Consider the following 25231-nt stretch of genomic DNA (forward strand, 5'->3'; position numbering starts at 1 on the left):
GTATGCCCCAAATCAAAGTTTTTCTTGCAAAAAGATACAGTCGATTTTGATATTAAATAAGGGTTATTTATATCATGACGCCCTTCAAATAAATAAATAAATAAATATTTAATTAGAAATTTTGATATAAATAATTTTATAATTTTGACCAACTTAATCGATAGATAAAAATGCATCCCTTTTTCTTACATATCCCTTTTATCTTCTTCTCTAGTGGTCTAGGATAATAAAACTCTAAACTAGTTATCTCTACTTCTTCAAAAGTCCACTCTAATAGGAGAGAAAAATAAATAGTAAAAGCATTTTATCCATCTAATTAGTTAGTTTTTTTTTTAATTTTTTAACAAAATTTTTAATAGAGGTTTTTTTTTTAAATTTTTATTTTTTTATTTTAAGGATGGAAGTTATAAGGAATGATAGTTATATAATTACTTTTAAATAGGGTGAAAATGAGTCGGATTAAGTTTAACCAAACCTGTTATCGGATCTAATACGAATAAAAAAGTCCTATCCGATTTGAATACATATATTTTCTAATAAAAGTTTGGATCCAAATTTGAATCCGGGGATAGTATTTTATAAAAAATTCATTGTACTATTAATTCTATCGGATTCGGATCCGAATAAAGGACATCCGTTTAACTGCATGAAATTGCACAACCCAACCCACTACCACTAACACTAACCCTACCCATATCTACCCCTTCTCTTTCCCCAAATCGCATTTCATCCGCTGCCTCCACCAAAAAGTGAAAAAACCATTCCATCGGCCATCACTTCTCCGGCCCTCCGCCGCTATCGCCTCTCCGCCATCATCACCAAGCTCCGCCTCCTTCCTCCTCGACCTCTTCTTCACCAACCTCACCGGTAACGATAGGAAGGTATTACACCACAACACCTCTTATTTTTGGAGGATTCATCGTATAGACTTCGAATCATCTAGTATGCAAGTTCTCGATGATCTAGTTGTTAAAGTTATAGGATACTTCTCGTTTGCTTGCAACTACAAAGCAGGAACATGCATTTTATATGCTTAACTATAATGGTTGCCATATGGCATTGTTTCTTTCACCCGTGGATTTTAAGAAACCTGGTGTATAGCCAAAGTAAATGGAAATGTATGTGACACTTCAGAAGGTGAAGGCTGCTAATATTTCTGATTCACCTTAAGTAGAGTAAAGAAATTGTTGAAGGGCTTTGGGTCAGTTACTGTAGGAAATTAGATGATGGGACATGCTTGTTATCGGTTACCCAGCTTACAATTCCTTGCTTCAATGGATTAAAGATGAGTTGCTTTTTATAACTATAAATTACTATCTTGATTTAAGTTAAATTATCTTTATTTTGGTCTTAATATCAGCAACGTCTAGTTTATAACTAAGGTCATCAGTTATCTTAACTTTGATGAATCTTGAGGTTAAAATAATTATCTTAACTTTATTCAGTACTTACTGAGACAAAACTATTGATCCATCTAAATTTTGTTCAGCATTTACTAAGATGAAACTATTGATCTCACTTTAAATAGTTTCAGCACTTTTGAAAACATTGTAGTTTATATTTCAGCTATATATTTGAAATTATGATAACCTATAAGTAGGGGGTGATACTTTTTTTGAAACTCTTAGTATTTTATGTTAATTGTGTCTAAATAAAAGGTTTTAATTCATTTACGATTCAATCTGTATCCGTTTAAGATCCGATCAGTATTCGAAAATTATCCGAATATTTATTTGAAAATTATCCGTATCCGTTTACTTAGGATATGGTTTAAACCGGTCCGTTTTTACCCCTACTTCTCGCCCTTGATTATTTAAAATTTCTAAATTAGCCACCCAAAAAGGTGGGCCCTAGGTGGTCAATGATGATGACCATTTATTGGACGCTTCAATATGGTTCCGCTCTAAGTAGGGGTAGTGTCAGAATTTTGAACCCTGTTCAATCCCTTTCGAGCTCTAGGGTTCCTCTAGTAGTTGTTTTGGTGCCTTAAACCTTCAACTTTTGCAAACTCGCATCAACTTAGATCTCCTCTAATTCGCTTCTTAGGTGAGGCCTGCTTCCTCTTTTTTTCCCTTGACCTACCTTATTTGAAAATCTTCTCATATTTACTGGTCTTGATATCTTTACGAAGTCCTTGCTTGCTCGAGTTGTTTAGTCTCTCGAAAGGACAAGATTTTTTTATAGTAGAATTAGTCCATTTAGGAGGATTTATGTGATTAAGTGACGCTAGATGTTTGTGGTTCTTGGGCAAGTGCATTATGGCCGAAGCAAGTAAAATTGGACAAATTTAGGGTTTTATGTTTTGGTTTGTGGCGAAAAGAAAGTTAAAGTTGGGTCTTTAGGACTATTTGTTTAGTGGAAACTAAAATGCTGGAGTTGATGATGTCACATTTGGTTTATAGATCCGCTTAATTGGTGGATTTGGTGAATCTGCAACGAAGGTGTTAATTTACTATTTGATAATTCTAGTTGTTTCTTGTTTACTGTCTAATCCCAAGCCTAAAGGCAATCTGTGAGGTTTTCATGGTAGATTAAGGCGTAGTACAAGCTGGGAGTACTTGCTCTTTATTAATCACTCTTCTCGCTCCTTGTAGTGCTTTTTTGTTGTTTTATCCTTAATTTTCTTGTCATTATACTATGAGAGCAAGATTTGCCTTATGATTGCTACTGTTATTCTGTGATTTTACTCCTATTTTCTTATATGGGTAATCATCTTGCTGCAGCGACATTTATGTTGGTGATATGCTGTTATTTTGATTTGTCCGAAAGCACACAACTGTGATTAATTAAAAAAATTTCTCTTTCTACCAGTATTGTGCGTGTAATCCTATTCATTGACATTCCCTTGCTATGGAAATATCATTCTGTAAAAATATTATGCTAATTTTACATCATTATTTAATTTAGCAAGTTAACATTGCTTTTTGATGGAAGTGAACCAATTATTTTATCCTGCCAAATTGCAGATTTGGTTGCAGAATTTATTCTTTCTTCTAGCTAGTGTGCTTTGCTTGCATCTCACATTGACATTTTTCTCTGTTTGTCTTCTTTTCTTCTCTGATTCATTGATTGGGAACATAAGTAGTTTTGCAATTAAACCAGCAGTTACATGTCGGACTTCAGTTTGGTATCTAATATCAGGAAATTCTTCATGACTTTTGCATCATCCTCTTGACGTCATTTTGAGTTGAGATACTTTCTCTTGCTTGTCTCTTTTTTTTATTAATACTATTGTTTCCCATTCCACGTTGAAACTCCGTTGCCATACCATGGCTTGGCTTGAATTGAGATTCTTACTTTTCAACTCCTTTTGGCCTTTCTGTTTTTTCCCCCTTTCTTTTTTTCATGGTTCCTCTCGAATTGCTTCTGGCTGCTGTGCTTTGAACACAGTTGCCTTGCAAGCTTCTTTTAGATTCATAAAATGCCGAGGACGAGAGCAACTGCAGCAGCTGCAAAGCCAGCTGAACCTGTAAAGCCTTTTGTGCCTGAGGACCAAGTCCCCAATGATGAACATGAGGAGATGATGGAAGAAGAGGTTGAGTATGAAGAAGTTGAGGAAGAAGTCGAGGAAATAGAAGAGGAAGAAGAGGAAGTTATTGAAGAGGAGGAAGAAGAGGAGCATGAGGAGGAAGAAGAGACTGCCGCTGATGTTGATGGAATTGCTAATGTCAAAGATGATATCATGAAAGATGATGAAATGGATGAGGATGAAAGGAAAAAACATGCTGAACTCCTTGCTCTTCCTCCTCATGGCTCAGAAGTTTATATCGGCGGCCTTCCTCGTGATGCATCGGCAGATGACTTAAAATGTTTCTGCGAGTCTGTTGGTGAGGTAACTGAGGTGAGTTGGCCCTCTTTTCATGCCATAGATTGTTTCTGCGGTTTGGATAAACTATTTAATAGCTATTGAAAATGACAGGTTAGGATGATGAAAAGTAAGGATTCATCAGACAACAAATGTTATGCCTTTGTTACTTTCAGAACTAAAGATCTGGCTGCCAAGGCTATTGAAGATTTGAATAATACTGAATTTATGGTAATAATTGTAATAGTTGCTTCTTTTCTGAAAAATTATATATTTGCTTTGATGTTCTTAACTTCACTTTTTATCTTTTTTTCTTGGGATTTCTTGTGCTGAATTTCATTATGGGTGGGCAATGTTTGGCAGAGGAAGAAGATTAAGTGCTCATCATCTCAAGCAAAACATCGACTATTCATTGGTAATATTCCTAAAAATTGGATGGAGGATGATTTGAAGAAGGCGGTGATGAAGGTTGGTCCTGGAGTTACAAATGTGCACTTGATGAAGGTATTTTAGAATCTGCTTTATTTCTGTTTTTTATGTATTATCTTTGTTACTAAAACCTGATTCACGAACAAGTATGTAAGTTGATGATAGTTGGTATGTTGGTATCACATTAAATTGTTAACGCATGCGTATACTTTCCTGTAAGTATTCTGCTATATGATTCTTGTTCGTAACTACAGGATCCAAAAAATTCTAGCCGGAATCGTGGCTATGCATTTATTGAATATTACAACCAATCATGTGCTGAATACTCAAGAAAGAAGATGTCTATGCCAAAATTCAAGCTTGATTCTAATTCCCCCACAGTCAGCTGGGCTGACCCCAGGAATGACGATTCTTCTACGAGTTCTCAGGTTTTAGTTAATACCTTTGTTTTATGACATTGTACCTCACTTAAGCACCTTGTGACATGCCCTTCTGCTGGTCAACATATTCTAGGTAAAGGCAATTTATGTGAAGAATCTGCCTCAGAATGTGACTGAAGATCAGCTGGAAAAGCTGTTCGAACACCACGGAGAAATCACTAAGGTGGTGTTGCCACCTGCGAAGTCTGGACATCAGAAGAGGTATGGTTTTGTGCATTTTAAGGAGCGCTCAATGGCTATGAAAGCAATTAAGGACACTGAGAGATATGAAATTGATGGTGAGTTTTAGTGCTTGCTATTCTACATCCTTTGTTTTGTTTGGCTTTAGATTTTTATAGCACATCCTAAGCTTGGCTCCATATTTCTGGATAGGCGATGTTCTTGATTGTTCTCTGGCAAAGCCTCCATCAGATAAGAAGGTTGAATCAGGGTCTAATGCTCAAAAAGGCCCTTTGCTGCCAAATTATCCAACTAGTATTGGATATGGTGTAATGGGAGGTGGTTATGGTGCCCTAGCTCCCGGACTTGGACAAGTATAGTAGTTTCCTCTTGCTTATAAACTCAGATTATTGCTTTGTTTTAGTCCAATGCTAATACTTGTTCTTGGCAAATTGCTTATCACTTTTTGTTCTATTATTATATTGATTCTTGCAGCCCATGATCTATGGAAGGGGCCAGAGTCCTGCTGCCATGGCAATGGTGCCGATGATATTACCTGATGGAAGACTTGGTTATGTACTGTAAGTATGATAGAACATATTTATTTTTGTTATATTGACTAAACCCTATTAAGTATTAAGATAAACTAAGAAAGATGTGCGACGAATTATATTAATTCAACATACAGAAAATGGGCAAAAAGCCAAAAAAACATGTTCAGGGAATGTTTAAGGCCTCTAAGCTATTAGCCATCCTGAACAATTTGAATGTGGATTTTGCATTAAATAAAACTGAACAATTTGATATGTGGAATTTGTATTAAACAAGAATGATACCTCAAAGTCACCTAGGCAACGGTGCAAATACTAGTCAAGGGTTACAGAGCGGTACTTATAGTCGGTTCTGGTGACTTTTGAAATGTTTTTGTTTTTTTATTCCTTTATTTGCTGGATCTATCAAACACATTTCTTCTGAGCTTCTGTTAAATGCAAACTTTGTTTTGATCCAGTTGTTTATGGAGTACTGCTGTTTTTTGCACTTGACAGTATACAGTAGCTCCAGTCTTATAATTTGTATTATTGGTGGAAAACAGAAAGTTACTAGTTCCATAACATTTACATAAACTTATAAAATTTGCAGGCAGCAACCTGGGGCAACCATAGGCGCATCGCAGCAAGGTGGTAATCGGGGTGGCAGCTCTAGTGGGGGACGGAGAGGCAATGACACTAGCCGTGGGCGTAGGTTTCACCCATATTGATTGCATGTGATTTTCTGAGCAGAAAAGGTTGCTCAGCACTGTTATAGGCCTTATATTGAAGTCAAACATTAAGCACCTTTTATAATGTACAACTTAATGGGAGGAAGATTATTAGTACATGCCAGATTACATCCTAACAGGCGCTTGTTTTTCTTAGTGTTTATTTTACTTAACCAGCTACTTTTATGTACAATGATATTAGGTCATGTTCTGGTTGAGATTCCTGGATATAAAAGCAGCTTCTCCTGTGAAGGGCCAAATATATGTACGGTTTGCTCATTGTTCTTGTTATGGCAGAATTATAGTTGATGATGCATTTTCAAAGTGTGAGCAAGAATTTTACCAGATAAAGATTGAACTTAGTTTCTAACATATGTGAAAACAGCTTGGTGTAAATCTGAACGATAGTTGTGAATGACAAGATTAACTTGTTTATGGATCGTCTTTAATGCCAAGTTCATCATTCACAGAAAGTTTTGATATGACAAGCCATCCTTTATATTTAGTAGTCTTAATTAGTATTTTCGTCATTTCAGTATTAAAAGAAATGGTTCAGATTAGTTGAAGCATCCACGTCGAATTTCAATTTCGAGGGATATATTGAATGAATAGGATAGGAAGAGAGGACTTTACAAGCCATAGGCATGCGTATAGACAGGACCACGGTTGTGTTACAATACCAAGTTTTTTCTTTCTTTTATTTCTTTAAGAGACGTACCTCATCCAAACTTCTCTCCACTTTTCTTCTCTTTTTGGTTGCTGTACTTTATCCCTTCCTTTGTTCCTTGCTTACTTTTTGTACTTGCCTAAGCATGGGATAAATCCTTCTTCACTTGAAACCCATCCAGAGCCATTCGTACCAATAGACATAAGATACTGACAACTTATGTCTACTCACATGTCAGCTCATTTACTAGTATATATATTGGTGATGATGAGTCCGAAGTCTCCGAAGAGCCCAATCCCCGAATCTTAAAGTTTGAAGTTCGTCGTCGCGACTCGCGACTCGCGACTCGCGACTCGCAAGTGTGATTCGTATATGGGTGAGCAGTAACTGAGCACTGGCTGGCGGACCGCCATCCCCGAGTCGCGTGCCGCTCGATTCGTTACACCCAAATTGCAATAAACCCCCGCCCATACTTGGAAATCTCACTTTATTTCTTCCCTGCTTCCCTTTCCTTAGCGAGAGAAGAGAGGAAAGAAGAAATCCAAGAAGAGCGGAAAGAATGGAGGAAATGAGTAGTAGGACAGGCGGCGGAGGAGGGAATAAGTGGTTGTTGGGGGAGTTCGAGAGGGATCTAGTGGCGGGAGCGGTGATGGGAGGGATTGTACACACGGTGGTGGCGCCGATCGAGAGGGCGAAGCTCCTCCTCCAGACGCAGGAAGGGAACGCCGCGCTCCTCGGCCGCCGCCGCCGTTTCCGGGGGTTCATCGACTGCGTTGCCCGCACCGTTCGGGACGAGGGCGTGCTCTCTCTGTGGCGCGGGAATGGGACCAGCGTCCTCCGTTACTACCCCTCCGTCGCGCTCAACTTCTCCCTTAAGGTGATGCTTACTAGCGATTAATACCCTAACCGCCACTTTCTTGTTTCGGTTCTTGCTAATGATGCGCTATCTTTGATGAAATTTTCGTTTGGATGTGGTTTCCTTAATAATTGGATTGGATTGAATTGGATTGGTATGTAAATTGTAGACGATAAGCGGAAGGGAAAGTAGAATGTTATTAGTTTTCTATTGCTTCGGTTAAGATGTATGCGATGCTGTTAGATCTTGCGCAAGCTTAAACAGCTCAAGTTAAGATGTATGTTTTGGCATTTAATGGAGGGTTTTCCATGCGAGTTTGATATGTGTGAAAGTTCATGGCCTAAGTTATCCACAATTTGTCTACGGTCAGTGCTCTAAAAATGAGTTCTCATCATGAAACTTAATGTTGGTAATCACATATTTAGATTTCTTTAAGCAAAACAGTATGATGCTCTAGCACCAATAAGAAACATGCGAGACATCCATTCACTTTGTAAGTGGTGTTCTGGTTGACCTACTATAATTAGAAGAGATTCTCTATTTGTTTATTGTCATCTTAGATCGCTGATTTGGATTGGAGAAATATTTTTTGTTTTAGCTACATTATGAAAACCTGTTTTGTCTTTTGAAAGAATAAAATAAAGATTCTTGTTCATTATAATTGTGAGTATAAAATTGAAGTACTACAAAGCAAGTTGGGAACAAGGTCGATAGGTTGTTCAGGTCATTTAGGATGACTACTGGTATTTTGAGTAGGGTTGTGTTCTACAGTTGATGTTTTATTTTTGGTGTTAGAGATACACCAATGCTTTTGACAGGTTTACATTATTGAAAGTTTGAAACTATACTGTGTTCATATTTAGGAAGTTTGAACTTAGCTGCATAGTGCATTTAATATGGAGACCTTGTATTGGCAGTTCCTTTTTGTCTGGGATTTTGATATTCATTTAATTGTTCCTATGTTTATTTGTTATCCCGCTCTCTTTGTCCAGCATAGTCATTTATTTTGGAGTACGAGTTTATCTTTACTAAAAGAACTTGCATGATTCAAGGTGGAAAATCGGGTATTTTTTCCTGTAGAGGCTGCTGCAGATGACATATCTTCTATTCTACAGAGGTTTTTATGTGTATCTGATTCTTTTGAGCTCCTATTCGGAGCTGCAATATATTACAGCCCCTTGGTCTTTTTTAAATTTAGGAACTTTATAAAATCCTTCTCTTAATTTGTTACCTTTCATTTTCCTGTCCTTTGTACCAAAAGTATGTATATGCTGGTAAGGAGAAAAGATATTTGCATGCCTAATCCTCTGAACGTTTTGATTGCTATTAAAGTTCTTAATAAGGTGGCTGCTTCAGTGATTTATCAGTGGGTTGAGAAAGATTCACCAAGTCATTCAACTGGAGACTTCCCTGTTTTACTTCAGAAACTTAAAGTGGAAGGAATTGTTAGTTGAAGTTGCCTACTGAGGAAATGTGTGAAATCAAAAGATTAAAAACTTTGGTCATGTAAAAATTCCTTAGCTCAAAAACAATTTTATTGACCTCTTTGGTCAAGTATATGCATTAGATGTCATTGGAAATGTCTGGAAAGTTTTGGAATGAGATATGGTATTATTTTCAGGAGGTACCCAGATCTCTAAAAAATTTGTTTAGTTTATATATTGGAAGCCCATCATTTGATTTTTTTACAAATAAATAGGATCACAGATTATATAGGTATATATGTCATGCTTTAGAAAATGATCTTCACATTTTATTTTTTTCTAATTGATGTTATTCTAAGGTTTCTTCCCAAACGTATGGTACAAATTTTAGCAAGTTATCAACATTTTACTCATCCCACATCCTATTAGAAGGCTCGGTGACAGGAAATGCATGATACATGATGAAGCCCAACTATGAACTTAGCATGTTTGTTGCTGTGGCTTCACATTTTGTTTTGGCTTAGACTCTTGTCAATGTCTCAAGGTTCATCTTATATTTGTGAACTTCTGATGTTAACTAATGGGACTATCTAGTGGATCCAACTTATCACAAAGAAAATTAATTAGATATCTTGGTGTGTACTGCAAGTTGTCATTGCCTATAAGCTGTAAGTACATTGCATTGTTCTTGCAGGATCTGTACAGGACCATGTTAAAAGGTGGAGAGACATCGGCAGGCAATGGATTCACGTCAGTTGCAGCCACCAACTTCATGGCAGGGGCTGCAGCAGGTTGTACGACTCTAGTCATCATTTACCCACTTGACATCGCTCATACCCGCCTAGCAGCTGACATCGGCAGGACTGACTCCCGCCAATTCAGGGGCATTAGCCACTTCCTCCGAACAATCTACAGGACAGATGGCATTCAGGGTATCTATAGAGGTTTACCTGCGTCGCTCCATGGGATGGTTGTCCATCGTGGCTTGTATTTTGGAGGTTTTGACACTGTTAAAGATGTTCTGATATCAGAGGACTCAGCCTTGTGGAAGCGGTGGATGGCAGCACAGGCAGTCACCACTACGGCAGGATTTGTTTCTTATCCACTGGATACAGTGCGGAGGAGGATGATGATGCAATCTGGAATGGAGAAGCCGGTTTACGGTAGCACCTTAGATTGCTGGAAGAAGATATATAGGATGGAGGGGATGACTTCATTCTACCGTGGAGCGGTATCTAATATGCTTAGAGGTACTGGAGCAGCTGCTATATTGGTTTTGTATGATGAGGTGAAAAAGCTCATGGACTGGGGTGGATTCTAACAGAAAGTTCTTTTTCACCACATTTTGAACTCATAAGGAGCTAGACTTCATGGTACACAATACAGCAGGATCATTCTGTAAGATTAGGTGAAAATGTTCATGAACTGGGATGGATTCTGCGGTTATAACAATTTGACCCTACAGAGAGCTAGACCCAAGGTACAGGATACGGCTGAATCATTTTGTAACAGATGACTCAATTTTTTCCCCCTTCCATTTACTAACAGATAGATGTACATGATACTCTTTCTTGAAAACGTCTCTTGGTTTTGAACCTCATTGGAAGCCACGTGAAGGAGAGGATATCAAGGTAAACTCCTATCGGTCCTCCTATCGTGATCTAAAGGCGGGGGTTGGGTTTATCGGCAAGGATAGGGCAGGTCGCCTGCTGTTCCTGCTGCTACTAGCATCCTTGTCTCAGATCCTTTCCATGCAGTAGCTTTTGCAGTTAAACTAGCTCTCCTCAAAGCCAACTAGCTTGGCTTTCGAAAAATCTCAGTTAAGGTTGACTCGAGTCCCTTACCAATGCCCTATGTCTAATTTCCAGCATGTAATCATTCTCTACTGCTTTAGTCTCTCTACTGCTTTAGAGAGACAGGCTACAAATTGGTTAGTAGATCTGGGCAGAGTTCAAAGTTTTTCATCCTTATAGGTTGACTGTTTTTCCAGTTCTTTACATAGCATTTTGTATAGGGATACTGAGAGCATCCTTTCAGATACCTAACATACTTTTGTGCTCTCTTTTGAGGTCGTACTTTTGCTTTTTCTACCGAAAAAAGCTCTTGTTCTATAAAAGTGGCAGGAAAATCTTTTATGTTCTTGTTACGCGTGATATTGTGGATGCTCGTCTGCAATGGCCCAATGGGGCACCACTGCAGCAGTGCCAATAATATTACTTGTTTAACACTACTGAGTAAAGTTCAGAATTCGGATACTAGTATGCTACAAGAAGACTCACATTGTTCCTAAAGATGAAAGTCTTATACAAACATCAAGCTCAGAACATAAGAAGAATTTGCCAGATTGAAATCAAACAATTTACAGAATACCAAAGTAATGAGCACCAAGATTTCATCCATAATTCTTGCATGTAAAAGCAAACTTCGACTGACCTTGGAGTCAAACGATCAGACCTTTAACACAATATATCCCACAAAGAAACCAACCGAGCAAAAGAAAGGAGAATACTGCCATTCCAATTAGGAAAGGCCAACCAGCCATCAGAATTCCAATACATAGCACTGTGACGAAAGGAGAGAATGCTCGAAAAACTGACATCCAATCCACCCATTTCCCCCTCCACAGGATGAGAGGGGCCAAATTCACCATATTCCATCCTAGAGATCTATCGTACGCAAGCCGGTTCAGGCAGTTGGCGACGAATGAGTGGCAGTTACAGGTGAAGAGGTTGTAGTACTTGTGCTGGAAATGCTGCATGCTCGATCGCAGAGCATCATCCCATGAAATCGCTGTCCCTTGTTCTGCATGCTTGTAGGATTGTTCACAGACATGCGCACCTAGATTTGGAGGAAAGCAGCACTGTGCAGACATCCAACAAAAGGTTTTTAAGAATAAATAGAGATATCCCCTTATTGCTAACAAAAATCAAAGAAGCTCCGGACTTCAAAGATTAACATAAAGAGAAAAGTCTAATTTCTAAAAAGAAAACATTCCAATCATTTTTATAAGGGAAAGAAAACTTTTATTTGACAAGGAAGAAAAAAAAAGAATTGTTATACAGCTTTCTGCATCCAGAAGAGAATATATCAAGCCAAACATATAAACATGCAGCACCCATAAACAGACGACTTAAATACATACATCCATTTATATCTATATAAATATATAGAGAGAGAGAATCTGTTACTTGACTTCTGCAATGGAGTAAAGTTGATTTGCTAAATGATTTCTTGCAGACTACAGCTTTTTTTTTGTGACTATTTTGCAAACATGCACAGTATGGGAGAAGGTATAATACAGAAACTCTAAATTTGAATAAAGCACGAATTATTTTGATTTCCTATAAAACTGTAAACTTTGAAATGACTTATACCTTCTTCCTGTCAAGTTGAAGATATCTGGCAACTGCACCATATGCAAAACTATCTATGTTCACAAAATTTGAACCTGCAAAATCCAGAACTGTTCCATCCTCCCGGCAAATTCCAACATGGCCTATATAAGGAGCCAACCATGAAACTACCGGAAGAGGAGTCCACACTATGCAGCAAGGGTATTTTGCCCTCTTTGGATCTACTTCATCAAGTGGCCAGAGATTCCCGTGCATCCCTTGATAAGAATTGGCATCTCTGCTATCGACAGCAGCTTCAAGCTCCATCAGAGTAAGTACTCTTAGGGACATCTACCTTTCTTCAGATTGTTCCATTTAATACCATTGAGGTATACGACATCAAACAGACTTCTTCTGACAGAAGAAACATTTCTGTCAAAATTTCCTAAACTCCAAAAGTTGTGCTTCTATATCCACAAGAGAAAAGAATCCACACAAATGAAACAAGATCCAGAAATCAGCAGATAGGAAGCAGTTATCAATTTGAAGGATGGAGGCTTTTGTAGATAATTTGCAGGTTTTAGTATTTCATCAAACAATTCTCATAATAGGAAGCCGTTCAAATAAGACTAGAGATTTTGGGTCAGTTGACGAACTTCGATGGAGAAAACAAATGAATTTGAACGTTGCCCATGATTCAACTCATGTAAGGGACAAAAGTTTTAAAAAAAAGCATCTTTAATAGAAAATAGAAATAGATTCTAACATAAACAAGATTACAGTACAGCATGTCTATCAGGAATCTCAACTCAATTTTAGTACTATTACCAATTTGTAGGGATTTGACAACACTATTTAGACTCCAATGCCACCACAAGCACAAGGAAAGGTATCCTAGTAAATGAGAACTAAAGCAACCAAGAACATCGAATACCAACATTACCAAACCAATTTTTGTTCACAATGAATCCACAGTCATATGGTCCAGAAACATGGAATAGCCTCTTTAAGAGATAAAATCAAACACCTCACGACAGATAAAAACTTCCGATTCACTACTTACCAAAGAACCGCAACTATGCCCCCTTCCTCCGATCCAACCACGCTTCCTAAACAAATAAAAACACGTACCATCTAATCCACCCAAAAGCTACATATACCAACAAGCACCATATCAAACGACCAATTTGAGAAGTAACCTAGTAACCTTTGGATAAGCTGATAGAGTCACATCAATTCCATTAGGGCTTTGCCATCGAAGACAGCAACAGAGGCAGTGGTGACGGTGGAGAGGGAAGAGAAAAGGAGGGGAAGATGCATGAACCTGGTACAGTGGACACACCGATCCACGCTTGGGCAGTTTTAAAATTCAAGCAACTATTGGTCCATGGGTCCCACCTCTAGAAGTAGAGTGATCAGCCGTTGATTCTGTTAGACAATAGATCTCATCCGTCCGAGTGAGATAATAGTACTAAGCTTGATCTTCTAATCATTTGGGCCGTTTTGGGCCGTAGAGTTGGAACTCTTTAGAGTGGTATTTGCCTCGGTAGATATCATCGGAGAGTAAAAAGAGTGAACAAAATGGAACCTTATATATAGGTTGTCCGTTGGATCGGATTCTCTGCTCCTCCTTCCATGGCTTCTTCTCTCTCCTCTCTCTTCCTCCCCCCTCTCCCGACCACTAAACTCCTCTCTCTTAACCCTAATCCTAGATCGTCGACGACAAAGAAGAAGAAGTCCCTCTCTACCATCTCTGCTTCCTCATCCTCCTTCCGCAACGGAAGCCCGCCGGAGACGGAGTGCCCGGTTCCGCCGGAGCAGCAGCCCGTGAACGAATACCAATCCCTTTCCACCTCCGTCCCATTCTCCTGGGCCGTCGCCGACATCCGGCTTTATAGTTCTCGCCTCGTCGCCACCGGCGCAGCCTTCGCCCTCTTCGTCGGATTCCCCGTCGCTGCCTTCGGCACCAGAGTCATCGCCGATCCACAGGCAGATGGCCTCCGGTTAAGCCTGGGCTCCGTGTCCACCGGGCTCGTCGCCGTCACGCTCGTCGTGCTGCGGATGTACCTCGGGTGGGCCTACGTTGGCAATCGTTTGCTCAGTGCCACGGTGGAGTGTATGATATCAACATATGTAATCTTTTTCTTTTAAATTCTTTGGTTAATTTATAGTTGTTTTTGCTTGTTGCAGATGAGGAGACGGGATGGTACGATGGCCAAGTAAGATTCTCCTGCACTTTCTTTTCATGTTATGATCTGCTCGAGTATAATTTGATAAATTCTCGCTGTTAATTTCGATTTCTAAAGTGCAGTAGGAAGTCAAATGTATCAGCTTAAATTTTATTCGTGAAATGACTAAAGGATTGAGATATCATTGGTTGCGATGGAGATGGAGATGTTGTAACACAAATGAGCAATTAAACCATTTGGTCATTCTTGTTAACAATATTCTATACCAACTAAAGATCCTTTTAGCTTTTATGCACCAAGGTACTAACTATGTATTAGCCCACATGAGCTGAGCTTCTGGATGAGTAAATGGGTGATTAAGCATGATTTGCCAGACGCATGTGCTGCTCGCTCACTAAGATGGTGAGGCATTCATCTATTCCATCATCTAAAATAGTGCCAATAGGACCCTACAGCCATTGTAAAGTAAAGTACAGATTACTATCAACTCATCTCCAATCAGATGGATGCTGAGCTTAGAATTTGGCAGATAATATAGATAAAATAGGAGGATGAGTAATAAACTAGAATTTCAATATAGGCTTGGTAAATTCACGAGATCATTTTCTCTCCAATTGTATTATTTCCTGGTACTGAGTAAACCCGTACCAGGGTTGTTCTCTTCAGCACATTTCATTTAAGCTAGTTGCCTGAGCATAATACAGTGGGAATAATTTGAGGGTCAGTTGTATTAAAGTATTCATTGAATGACTAATACTTATGAAATTTGATATAAATTGGTCATCCTTTTTTTTCTATGCAATTAGTTTGTTTAAAACCTAACGATTGTCAAGAATCTTCCATTAATCACCTTCCATTTGCTGACTCTAGAAAAGATGGATCAACATATCAAATGTTTTTATTTGCAAATAGGTACTGAGAGAAAAGATTGTCGGGCTAGTGGCATGGGGTGTGCCAACCTTATCTCGGCATGGTACACATATCATTGGTGAGTGTCATGCTGAGCTAGTATGCATTTGGCATATTAAATAGTCTTGACATGTCGAGAAAAATCTTTAAACCTTTGTCGACCCTTAAAATGAGTTTTAGAGCTAAAATAAAGTTATTTAATATTAGATATTAGGACACACATATAATTAAAATTTTTAAACTCATATTTTTTTCCAATTTTTTCTTATCCACTTTGTTAAGGCAAATAATTAGGAGAAAACTAAAATTTTCCATGAATTTCTGATTTTAAGTATAATTTATATAGTTCGAATTCCAAAATTGAAAAAGTATCACTTGTGGAATAAGGTCGGTTCTAGAATAAGTATTCTAATTTTTAATACCAGAAGAGAACTAATACCAGTATAAGTCATTCTATTATTTAGTTGAATACTAGTATAAGAAGTAATAATTATATTTGATGTGGCATAAAGTTGGTATTAAAACATTAGTGTGCATTTGTATTGAGAATTGGTAATGTTTCATACCAAATGATGAAAATACTTTTAATTAGATGTAAAATAGTAATAATATATATTTTTCTGAGATTATAATATTCTTTATTATAAATACAGAGTTATAAATACGTGATAGTGTGTGCATATAATTATATAGTCCGTGGTAGTGCAGACATATAGCCATGTAATGCGTGGTAGTGTAGACATATAATCATGTAGTGCATGACAGTGTGGACATATAATTATGTAGTACGTGGCAATGAAGACATATAATCATATAATGTGTGACAGTGTGGATGTATAACTATGTAGTGCGTGGCAATATGAACTTATGTCCTTTGTACTGCATTGCAGTACAAATATAATCGTATATTTATGTGACTCAAGACAAGAGAAAGAGGAAAGAGAAAAGGAATTTCAACTACAGCTAATGTGATATGTAATTAAGTGATGTCTAATCTAGGAGTAAAATAGTAATTGTGGGTTATTATTAAATTATTTTTTAAAAGTTTTATGGAATAAGATGAGAGAGAATGATAAATTAATATACCATAAGAAGCTAAGTTGTTGTTTAATTACTACACTAGAATAATGAGGCTTATTTTCAAATAAGGCAATTCCTATTCCACAAGTGAACGGTGGCTAACATTGAATGAAAGAAACTCCAAATTCGGTTTGCTTAAAATAATATATACTCAATTTGCAGTGGCACACATCGACTTGAGTAGCCATGGAGTATCAAGGTACTCCATCTTTATCGGTGCCTATAATTCACTAGCACAATATGTATTGATTCGTGCTAGTCGGCATAGTATCCATGATTGAGAGTGTAAACTTTTATTCACTCACAAAAAAGAAAAAAGAAAAAAAGGAAAGAAATCACCCGTACCCGACATATTTTTAACATTGCATTCTCATCCTGGTTTCTACCTTTTGACTTTGTTATCCCTTTATTCAACTTGAACCGTCCTCATCCCCCAGCTTAAGAATCAGCTGAATTCCTTAGAGTTCCAGTCAGTCATGAGTGCAAGTTTCACATGTATTGTTGCTCGGTTTGTTGATTTGTATAATTTAATTTCTTAATTAGCCCCTTTACTCAGCAGCAGTGCGGAATTGAGTTTCTCGTCCGATTGATCTGATCTATAGTTAGGAGGCAATATATGGCAAAAGGTTCGCAGTATATAACCAACCCACCCATAGCCGGTCTAACTACTTAGAGAGAAAAATCTTTTCTTTCCCTAATGGTCCTCGAGTACGCACAGCTACTGCTGATCTCATTCCACTTTCTTTATCCCCCAAGGGGGAAGGGGCTGGGGAAAGCTTGAACTCAATTCCTATGGTGATGGACATAAGCGCAATTGAAATTCCTGGGGAATTATACATGAGAAATGTCCCTAGTCCCTACTACCATAGGGCTTGTATTCTCACCTATAAGTTGACATATTCTCGTTAGAGCCAAAGATATTTTCAGAGAAGAGATATATTATGTTTTTGCAGTACAAACATGGGATATAACATATAAATCTTGGGAAAGAACATAATCATTGGACATTGACATGGTGCTCTATTCGTGACAGATATGGGTGAAAACCCCTGAAGTTCTAGCCCGCGATCGGCTTCTGGGTTCGTTTTCTGTAAGTGTTTCCATTACAATGTAGGATAAATGATTTTTTTATATTACCAAACACTTTTTCTTTTATATGTAGATGGGTAAAGTAGAATCCTGCACTATACAGTAGCTAATTTTTATTTTCAGTATTCTGAAACCTAGCATTAATAAAAGATGTTAAGTCATGTATTATGTAGATCTAAATGAATGTCTTAATAATATGTATCTGTTTATTCAATTTTCCAGCATTCTCTTGTGCCTTATTTGTTTCCTATACCTCAGGTAAAGCCTGTGCTAAACAGAGTCAAGCTCACATTAGTAGGTCTGGCAGTATCCTTGGTGGTTTGTGTTCTCCTTTTTGTCAACGCTGAGAGCCCAAGGGATTCGCCAGAGGATGCCAGGGAACGAGCTGTAGCTGGAGTGTACAGTGATGCCTCAGCAAGGTCATTTGAGCCTGATGCTTTCTGTGGTGAACCTGATTTGTCATAAACCATGCAGGAGAAATTTAAACTTTCCATTCCTTAATTAACTACTTAAAGAAACAGGAAGCAGATATTTCTTTCCAAACATGCATTTAGCAATCATCAGTTACTCTTTTGTTCTTCAGGTCACCTTATCTCTGTAAATTCATGCACCCAGATTATGAAGTCCTATAAGGTACTTCCAGTGGGCAATAGTTTATTACAATGTTGTACATACATACCATTGTACAGGGAAATGTTTTACTTGTTTGACATATATCTACAATATCTATATAAATTCTTTAAAAGACAAAAGCATTTTGGCAATTCTAGTTGATAGTTCCTTGTATGTTCTGCCATTCTCATGCAATGATATTTGTTTACTGTATATTTGTATATATATCTTGTCACAGACTCACTCTCCTGAGTCTTTCTTGCAAATGTGATAATGGCAGTGTAGTCCTGGTGGATTGTCACGCTCTATGTTGAATTGGCTTGCACCGTTTGTTAGATACACAGAATCATTTACTGTAATTGTTCTTCTATAACCACTAGTAATAATAACTCATGCTTCGGACCATTTTATTTGCCACTAGATATCCGGGAGTCATTTAGATGCTATTTCCAAATGGCAGCTTGCTGCCTTTATGTATTAAATAGGGATTGTAAATTTAGGTTGGGAGCCCTTCCAGGCTATGCCCACTTTTGTGGTTTGTCTACATGCAGCAATATTTTATTGAGTGGTGAGAGATTCATCACGTTTGTGATTTGGCTACATGCAACAATATTTTATTAGCTAATGAGAGATTCATTCTTAAGGGCTTCTCTGCAGCTTAGTGACATTTGATTCCTAGCTAACTCGTCTTTCCAGTAAGTGTGGCTTCACATATCCACAGGTATAATGGTGAATAGATATTGCGAGTTCCCAGCAGGAGTTAAATTATTACCAAGTACAAGTTGCATTCATGGCTGCAGAGGTATGCACCTGTGGTCCCAGGTCACATTGTATGAGGTCCATGACCCTTCTTACCCAAGTGAGAGGGCGAAGCATGTGACATGCCATTTGGAGTAAGCTATACAGACAAATTCTTAATTTCTTATGCTCGTCTTTACTTCTGCTGCTCTGCCTTCATTATTTCCACATCACAGCTGTGATTACAGAGAGGCCCACTTATTTTAGCTCATAATTTTCATTATCCTTCTCTCTGTAGTTGTTAGTATAAAATCCATATGAAGCAGAAGTCGACATTCAATGGCACATTTTTTTCAAGGATTTTCCACCTGGATGACACTCTTAAAAAATTCCTCAAGCCGAAACTTCACTCATGATCTCTAAACAAATACTCGAGCTAATTCTGTGTATAATCTTCCTCTGCAATTTTACATCTGCACTACTATAATGTAGAAATTTTTTGTTTTCTTGAATCAGAACTTTTAGACGCATCCTTTTATTTTAGGGACCACAAGATAAAAGACCCATGCATTAAAAATGCTATGTTGGACCACAATTTAGAAAGGGTTAACGTTGTTGAGAGGTTGATCATGATGTTGTACCTATGTTCCAGTACATAATTCTAAGCTTTAAATGACCTTTCCCTGATTTTTTGCAGTAGAAATCTGATATCCTGGCAATTCCAGAAATAACTTAATTTATTGGTTCTAAGACACCAACGTGATTCCTATCAGTTATATAGTAGTAGTAGTATAATTATTACTACTGCTATTATTTCTAATCAGTTCATGATCAATACAAGATAAAGGATGGCTAGAAGCCACGAACATATGAAGGTATCCGCTTTTTATGTTTTTCTTTTTTCTTTTCTTTTCTTATAGATGTTACCCTAACAAGCCCGACCATTTTCTTTACCAGCATGAATAATTTGTAAGGAATGAAAGGAAATGCTTCAAACAGCTTTGACTATACACTTAAATAACTTTACATGTCAGGACATGAGACCAGCAATAACATTTAGACCTCTTGCTTCGAGAGTTGGATTTCTTGTCCTGAGTACAGTCTATATGTATGTATATGAAGGGTAGAAAATGATGTATTTTATCTTGAATAACCTTACAGGTGCACCACAATAACATTTACATGGTAGAGCAATGAGCACTCCATCTAGTTCTATGATTGACTCTTCCAGTGCAAGACATCATTTAAAGAATTGAAAGGCCCTTCATGTTGCTCCTACTAGCTGCAGTATTATTTTAGAGTCTCAATTCTTCACATAGAACTGGGCAGTTTGTTGCATGCAATACAAGCTCGCATGCTTGTATACAAAGAGAGCCAATTTCTTGCTCTTTTACATTTGTAGCCTCTTTTTGTCAACAATTTTGCAGCATGGGATGAGTCTACTTTATGATGCTCGTAACTCGCTAGCAGCCTCTTTCATGTGTGCTCTCTGGAGCAATATATTTTCAATCTGAAGCTCTTCTACTGACCAATAAGCAGGAGAGGGACATCTTTTTTGCAATTTCAGCAAAGGAGTCTTCATCAGAGGGTTAATTGGCACTCTCATACATAAATTTTGGTTTCGTTCCTTTTAGCTTTGTTAATGAGAACTGAAAGACCTTCTTGATTGCATGTGTTCAATGCTGAGGTGCTTCACTTGTTGCAATCCGTACAAGCTACAGCATGAAGATAATAACAGTAAACTAAGAGGTCAGCTAAAAGTCCTTTCTACATCAGAGGGATTTTTTTTTTTCATATAGATTCATCTCACCAAATTCAGATAACAATAATAGGTTGAGTACTGCCTAGTGCCTACCTTTGTGACAGCCGGAAGATGAACGTTTTTGCACTCATTTGTTGTGTCACTCTTGATAGCCAACCAGTGGTGATAAATGAGGTACTCTATGGACACCATACATTTATGATGATTGTGACTGGTGATGGCCATCTTAAGGTGGAAAATGAGCCTATTATCATTTGGCATAGGAATCCTATTCTTGTTCATGATTTTGAGTTTTGCAACATCCACTTGTTCATCTGACTGCCTGAATTTTATGATTGAAGGAGATGATTAGGAGATTAAGATCCACTGGTCTATGATAGCTATGTGGATCCTCATTTAACATTTATTAGCAACTCTAAATGTGTTTGACATTTGGAGTAGCAGATTACCTAGTCCATTCATCTCTTGCAGCTTCTCGACAACGCTATCTGCAACTACAGCCACAGGGGCAGATAATGGGCTTCTTATTTACCAAATGTTACTTCTTATTTACAAAATTACATATATATATATATATATATATATATCCTTTGTTACTTTCTTCAGTTGGAATTCAGATTAATCTTACATATGTAAACAAGAATACCCCAGATTTTGTATTAGGTCTTCTTTGAACATGTCTTGTTGGTTGGTGAGATATGCTAATCACAATTAGGAGAGCGTAGCTTATGTTTTGTTGCGATATGCCTCAGCTTCTTCTGCAATTAGCAACTCACGATCAAGAGCAGTAAATGGAAGAAAACTAACAGTTTGAAGTATGATAAACCCACTCGTTGCATTTCCTCTGTGAGATCAAGAATGCTTTGATGGTTATGCGTCAGAAAATATCGAAGAAATCCAAGAGTAAATAAAAGAATGTGACATTTATTGGAACAACAAAGTAAAAGTTACTTGCATGCAAGGATATTTTATTACTCAGAGAGATTGCCTCTCTTGATTATTCAATACTCGTTTCTTCGCTTCGAAGACTAATTGCTAGCACTCATAACAGTACAATAGGCTAAGCTTGTTCATACCAAAGTGCTTAACCATGATCCACAAGATAGAGCCATTAGCAAGATTGCTGCATTCTTCTCATCCTGTGGAAATACTTGATGACAGGCAGAGTGGTTACTCATACTTATAACAGTATCTTTGGATGGAACCTTCTTTTGAGCACTCTTAGCCATGGTGATTTTGCATCTCTTCTTAAACGGAAGGACATCACTAGTCTCTTCTCTTCTCTCCATTTTTGCATCTTTAGGTGCTTCTGATGAGATCAACGAACCGCTTACCGCCGCCGCTGCTGCTGCTGCCATTGCCCGTCTCGCCTTTCTTTGCCTTATTCCACATGCATTACAAAGTGACTGCACCATAAGCACAAAGAAGAAGATGAGATATAGAGTGTAAGTAGAGTTTAGTTATGAACTATTTATTATATGTAGCAACTCATATATAGTAGATGAGTGAGTACCTTGGGTCCTCGAGGACCGCTCCTCCATAACGGAGTCCTTGTTGTATTGCAATCTGAGCAGACTCGAATGATACCATTGAGGGAGTTACCACTGCTGTCTTTGCTTTGCTGTTGTTGATCTTGAAGAGCTTGCCCACTTCGTCTTGTTCTACTCGTGACGAGTTCATCAGAAATCATCCTCTTCCTCATCCACCGCATCTTCGAAGACACCCATTTACGCGATACGTTCACATCTTTTCTGATGCAGTGATCATCTAACATAACACTCGACGGCGAGGTGTCGTCAGGCTTCATAAAAAGAATAGGATATAATTAATAATCAGTGACACATGACTAGTTGAACATTAATCAAATATGGTCTGCCATATTTCTCACCTTCTTCTGCTGCTGCTGCTGCTGATGTTGTTGATCATGAACATGATCATGTTGAGGTGTAGCATTCCCATCTTGATCATGTCGATTGTTAAAAAGGAGTGAGAAAGAATAAGCTTCAGTCTGTGGAGTGGAGATTGCTAAATGATTTTGATCTTGAAGGAAGAATTGGTATTCAGTAGTTGGAGTCATGGGGGAAAAGAGAGTGGTTGTGTTTGTGTAGGAAAGAGAAGGGAGAGAGAGAGAGAGAGAGAGAGATAGAGAGAGACCAGCCCTATCAAACAAAGTAAGGACCAATAGATATAGGGATAGGGAGGGGAAAGGGGAGAGAAAACGCTAAAGACTCCAACTATCATGGACCATGCTGTGCAAAGTGGTATGTGGAAACAAGAAAACTAGAAAGGCTTTGCAAGGTATTCACATGCTTCTACAACACATGGAGAGAGAGAAGAGAGAGAGAGAGAGAGAGAGAGATCACATAACAACAACTGGATGGTTAACAAGCAAAGCAAAGGGACTTTGATGCCAAAAGGCTCAATGTACAAATCTTTAATTATTGCAAAAAGTTAACAATATCTATTGAGATGTGGACACTGTCTATATATTTATATGCATATCTTCCATGCAGCCCTCTCTCTCTCTCTCTGTTTGAGGGGAATCGCTGTTTAGCTTTTAAGCAGGCAAGTGAACAGTAACAGTCCCCTTGGCTCTGTGCTGACCAGTATTAACCTCTACACTCAATTACAGGAGAGAGTGGTCCTTCCATGCATGTAATCTTTTATTTAATTCACCTGTTTAGTTACACTAATTCATGAACAGCCTCCCACTTGATCTGTGCATAGAAATTAACCAAACCATGATGACATCTTCCATTGACACCAAAAATTCATTGGAAGAATAAGATCCTCAGTTATCCATTTACCAATCCAAAACTCGTTTGGTTTGTCTTCCTTGGCATCCCCTCCTTGCTTTTGCTTTTGCTACGCAGGAAATAGAAGCTCTCGCTGTTTGAAAGGGAAGTGACGTTAAAGAGAGGTTCCATGTAGCTCCAAGTGCATATAGCCAAATTAGTTATATGACTCTACTCGTGAGCTCTGTAAACTATAGCCCAATCAAAAAACTTTGCAGTAAGAAATTTTAACACTGTCCATATCTCTCTTCGTTTTGTAGCATCTTTTTAGCAATTTATAATTCTCTATAACTGATCACTTGTCATGATATGGTCGATAAGAAATTTTAGAAGAGAGACAACTTTTTCAGCAAATGGTTGTGCATAGTATATATTCAACCAGGACTAATACGAGCAAGTTGCATAACATAAACAGTTTCAGATCTGGAAGGGGCAAAAGACTTTAATTACAAAAACCGAATTTTTTTATATTTTTGTGTGGTTTTAGATATAACCCACTTGAATATTAGTATACTTGTGGAAAATCTTTTCATGCTGACATAGTTATAGATTTTGACTCTTCGTGAATGTGTATGCGTATTTATTGAGACAAGATGAGGAATATATGAAAGCAAAAGGTGTTGTCTTTACTAGATAAAAACAAAGTTACGTTTTAAACATTACGATAATGCATCGAATTTTTCGTTCTCCTTAGCTTGAAGAACAAAACTAAGAAATGCGCGTTAGATGTTTGAATTAGGATTAATTCTCATTCAGCTGTTTATCAGAAGATGAAATCTTATTATGAAAGAAAACTAAATTTGTAATTTTGTAATTATAGAAGCACAGATTCTGTGTATAATCCTCTTCATGCTCTGAGGAGAGAGAGAGAGAGAGAGAGAGAGAGAGGAAGAAGAATAAGAAGAAGAAGAAGATGATGATGATAATGATTAGCATGATGATTTAAAAATAAAGATTTTCTATCTTACAATCTGCAAGGTGCAGTTATCAATGATTGAGCCAGTCCAGAAAAGATGAAGCGTTTTTTAGTGTCTCCTGGCTCTGGCTACAAGACACTGTTCTCCATGTAACAGGGGCCCATTATCTCTCCAAAAGAGGCTTGTGCTATGTAAAACCAACTAGATCCATCTTATATCTGCCCAAATTCAGATCATGCCCATCCTCTGTACATCTGTTCCACATTCACAAGACTTACTAACAGCATCTGTCTCTCTTTCTCTCTCTCTCTCTCTCTCTCTCTCTCTCTCTCTCTCTCTCTCTCTCTCTCTTGTGAAAGAATTAAAGGTTTCAGGATAAATTTATCTTTTTCCCATGATTCCTGCTTAATTAACAGAGTTTTGTGATGCCCACTGTAAGATATGGAGATATATTAATCCATTGTAAGATATGGAATACATTAAAGGACATATACCTGCATTATCATACTCTAGTTTCCATTATGCAGTCTTCACCGTAGAAACAGCTACTTAGGTGGATTATAATTGTGGGGAGATGCTAAGATATCATCCTTCATGTGTTAAAAGATTGACTGTGTTACCTGATCGACTTAAAAGTTTCCAAAAAATAGTTTTTGATGTAGCCAACTTTAATGATGTTGGTGTATCTGGCTACTAGAGCTGTTCTAATAAATGCTGAAAGGTAAATTGGAAAGAGCAATGGTGGAGAAGATATGAGTTAGCTTCGATTT

At 37.8% G+C, this 25231-nt stretch overlaps 5 protein-coding genes across 14 annotated transcripts; 3 read left to right on the top strand and 2 right to left on the bottom strand.

Moving 5' to 3' along the window:
* Window positions 1-689: 689 nt before the first annotated feature.
* LOC140789568 (heterogeneous nuclear ribonucleoprotein Q) lies at window positions 690-6351 on the top strand. 3 transcript variants are annotated; one of them, XM_073139326.1, is made up of 10 exons: window positions 712-881; window positions 3086-3186; window positions 3391-3841; window positions 3920-4036; window positions 4169-4309; window positions 4489-4662; window positions 4748-4952; window positions 5047-5207; window positions 5329-5414; window positions 5974-6351. In XM_073139326.1, the coding sequence occupies exons 3-10, from the start codon at window positions 3422-3424 to the stop codon at window positions 6089-6091; spliced, it is 1422 nt and encodes a 473-aa protein (XP_072995427.1). In that variant the 5' UTR covers window positions 712-881; window positions 3086-3186; window positions 3391-3421; the 3' UTR covers window positions 6092-6351. The 3 variants fall into 3 exon arrangements, with proteins under 3 accessions (XP_072995425.1, XP_072995427.1, XP_072995426.1); XM_073139325.1 differs by having other exon boundaries at window positions 717-881; window positions 3083-3186; XM_073139324.1 differs by lacking the exon at window positions 3086-3186 and having other exon boundaries at window positions 690-881.
* Window positions 6352-7055: 704 nt separating this feature from the next.
* Window positions 7056-11173, top strand: LOC140789899 (probable ADP,ATP carrier protein At5g56450). The gene is made up of 2 exons (XM_073139795.1): window positions 7056-7635; window positions 9733-11173. The coding sequence occupies exons 1-2, from the start codon at window positions 7318-7320 to the stop codon at window positions 10357-10359; spliced, it is 945 nt and encodes a 314-aa protein (XP_072995896.1). The 5' UTR covers window positions 7056-7317; the 3' UTR covers window positions 10360-11173.
* A 126-nt stretch (window positions 11174-11299) lies between these two features.
* On the bottom strand, window positions 11300-13705 carry LOC140789900 (protein REVERSION-TO-ETHYLENE SENSITIVITY1). Of its 8 annotated transcripts, none has more exons than XM_073139799.1 (4): window positions 13578-13705; window positions 13434-13479; window positions 12413-12784; window positions 11300-11898 (listed from the first exon to the last, which is right to left on the bottom strand). In XM_073139799.1, exons 3-4 carry the CDS (start codon window positions 12719-12721, stop codon window positions 11479-11481), a joined length of 729 nt encoding a protein of 242 aa, XP_072995900.1. In that variant the 5' UTR covers window positions 12722-12784; window positions 13434-13479; window positions 13578-13705; the 3' UTR covers window positions 11300-11478. The 8 variants fall into 8 exon arrangements, with proteins under 8 accessions (XP_072995900.1, XP_072995902.1, XP_072995903.1 ...); XM_073139801.1 differs by having other exon boundaries at window positions 12413-12781; window positions 13578-13704; XM_073139802.1 differs by having other exon boundaries at window positions 13570-13704.
* A 160-nt stretch (window positions 13706-13865) lies between these two features.
* LOC140787920 (uncharacterized protein ycf36) lies at window positions 13866-18389 on the top strand. The gene is made up of 4 exons (XM_073136951.1): window positions 13866-14486; window positions 14561-14589; window positions 17582-17638; window positions 17896-18389. The coding sequence occupies exons 1-4, from the start codon at window positions 14006-14008 to the stop codon at window positions 18100-18102; spliced, it is 774 nt and encodes a 257-aa protein (XP_072993052.1). The 5' UTR covers window positions 13866-14005; the 3' UTR covers window positions 18103-18389.
* A 3301-nt stretch (window positions 18390-21690) lies between these two features.
* LOC140789346 (uncharacterized) lies at window positions 21691-23165 on the bottom strand. Its single transcript, XM_073139011.1, has 3 exons — window positions 22638-23165; window positions 22263-22550; window positions 21691-22155 (listed from the first exon to the last, which is right to left on the bottom strand). Exons 1-3 carry the CDS (start codon window positions 22824-22826, stop codon window positions 21820-21822), a joined length of 813 nt encoding a protein of 270 aa, XP_072995112.1. The 5' UTR covers window positions 22827-23165; the 3' UTR covers window positions 21691-21819.
* Window positions 23166-25231: the final 2066 nt, after the last annotated feature.

This window comes from Typha latifolia, chromosome 5 (genome assembly GCF_019914945.1).
Source record: "Typha latifolia isolate L0001 chromosome 5, TyphaL0001v2, whole genome shotgun sequence".
Lineage (NCBI taxonomy): Eukaryota > Viridiplantae > Streptophyta > Magnoliopsida > Poales > Typhaceae > Typha > Typha latifolia.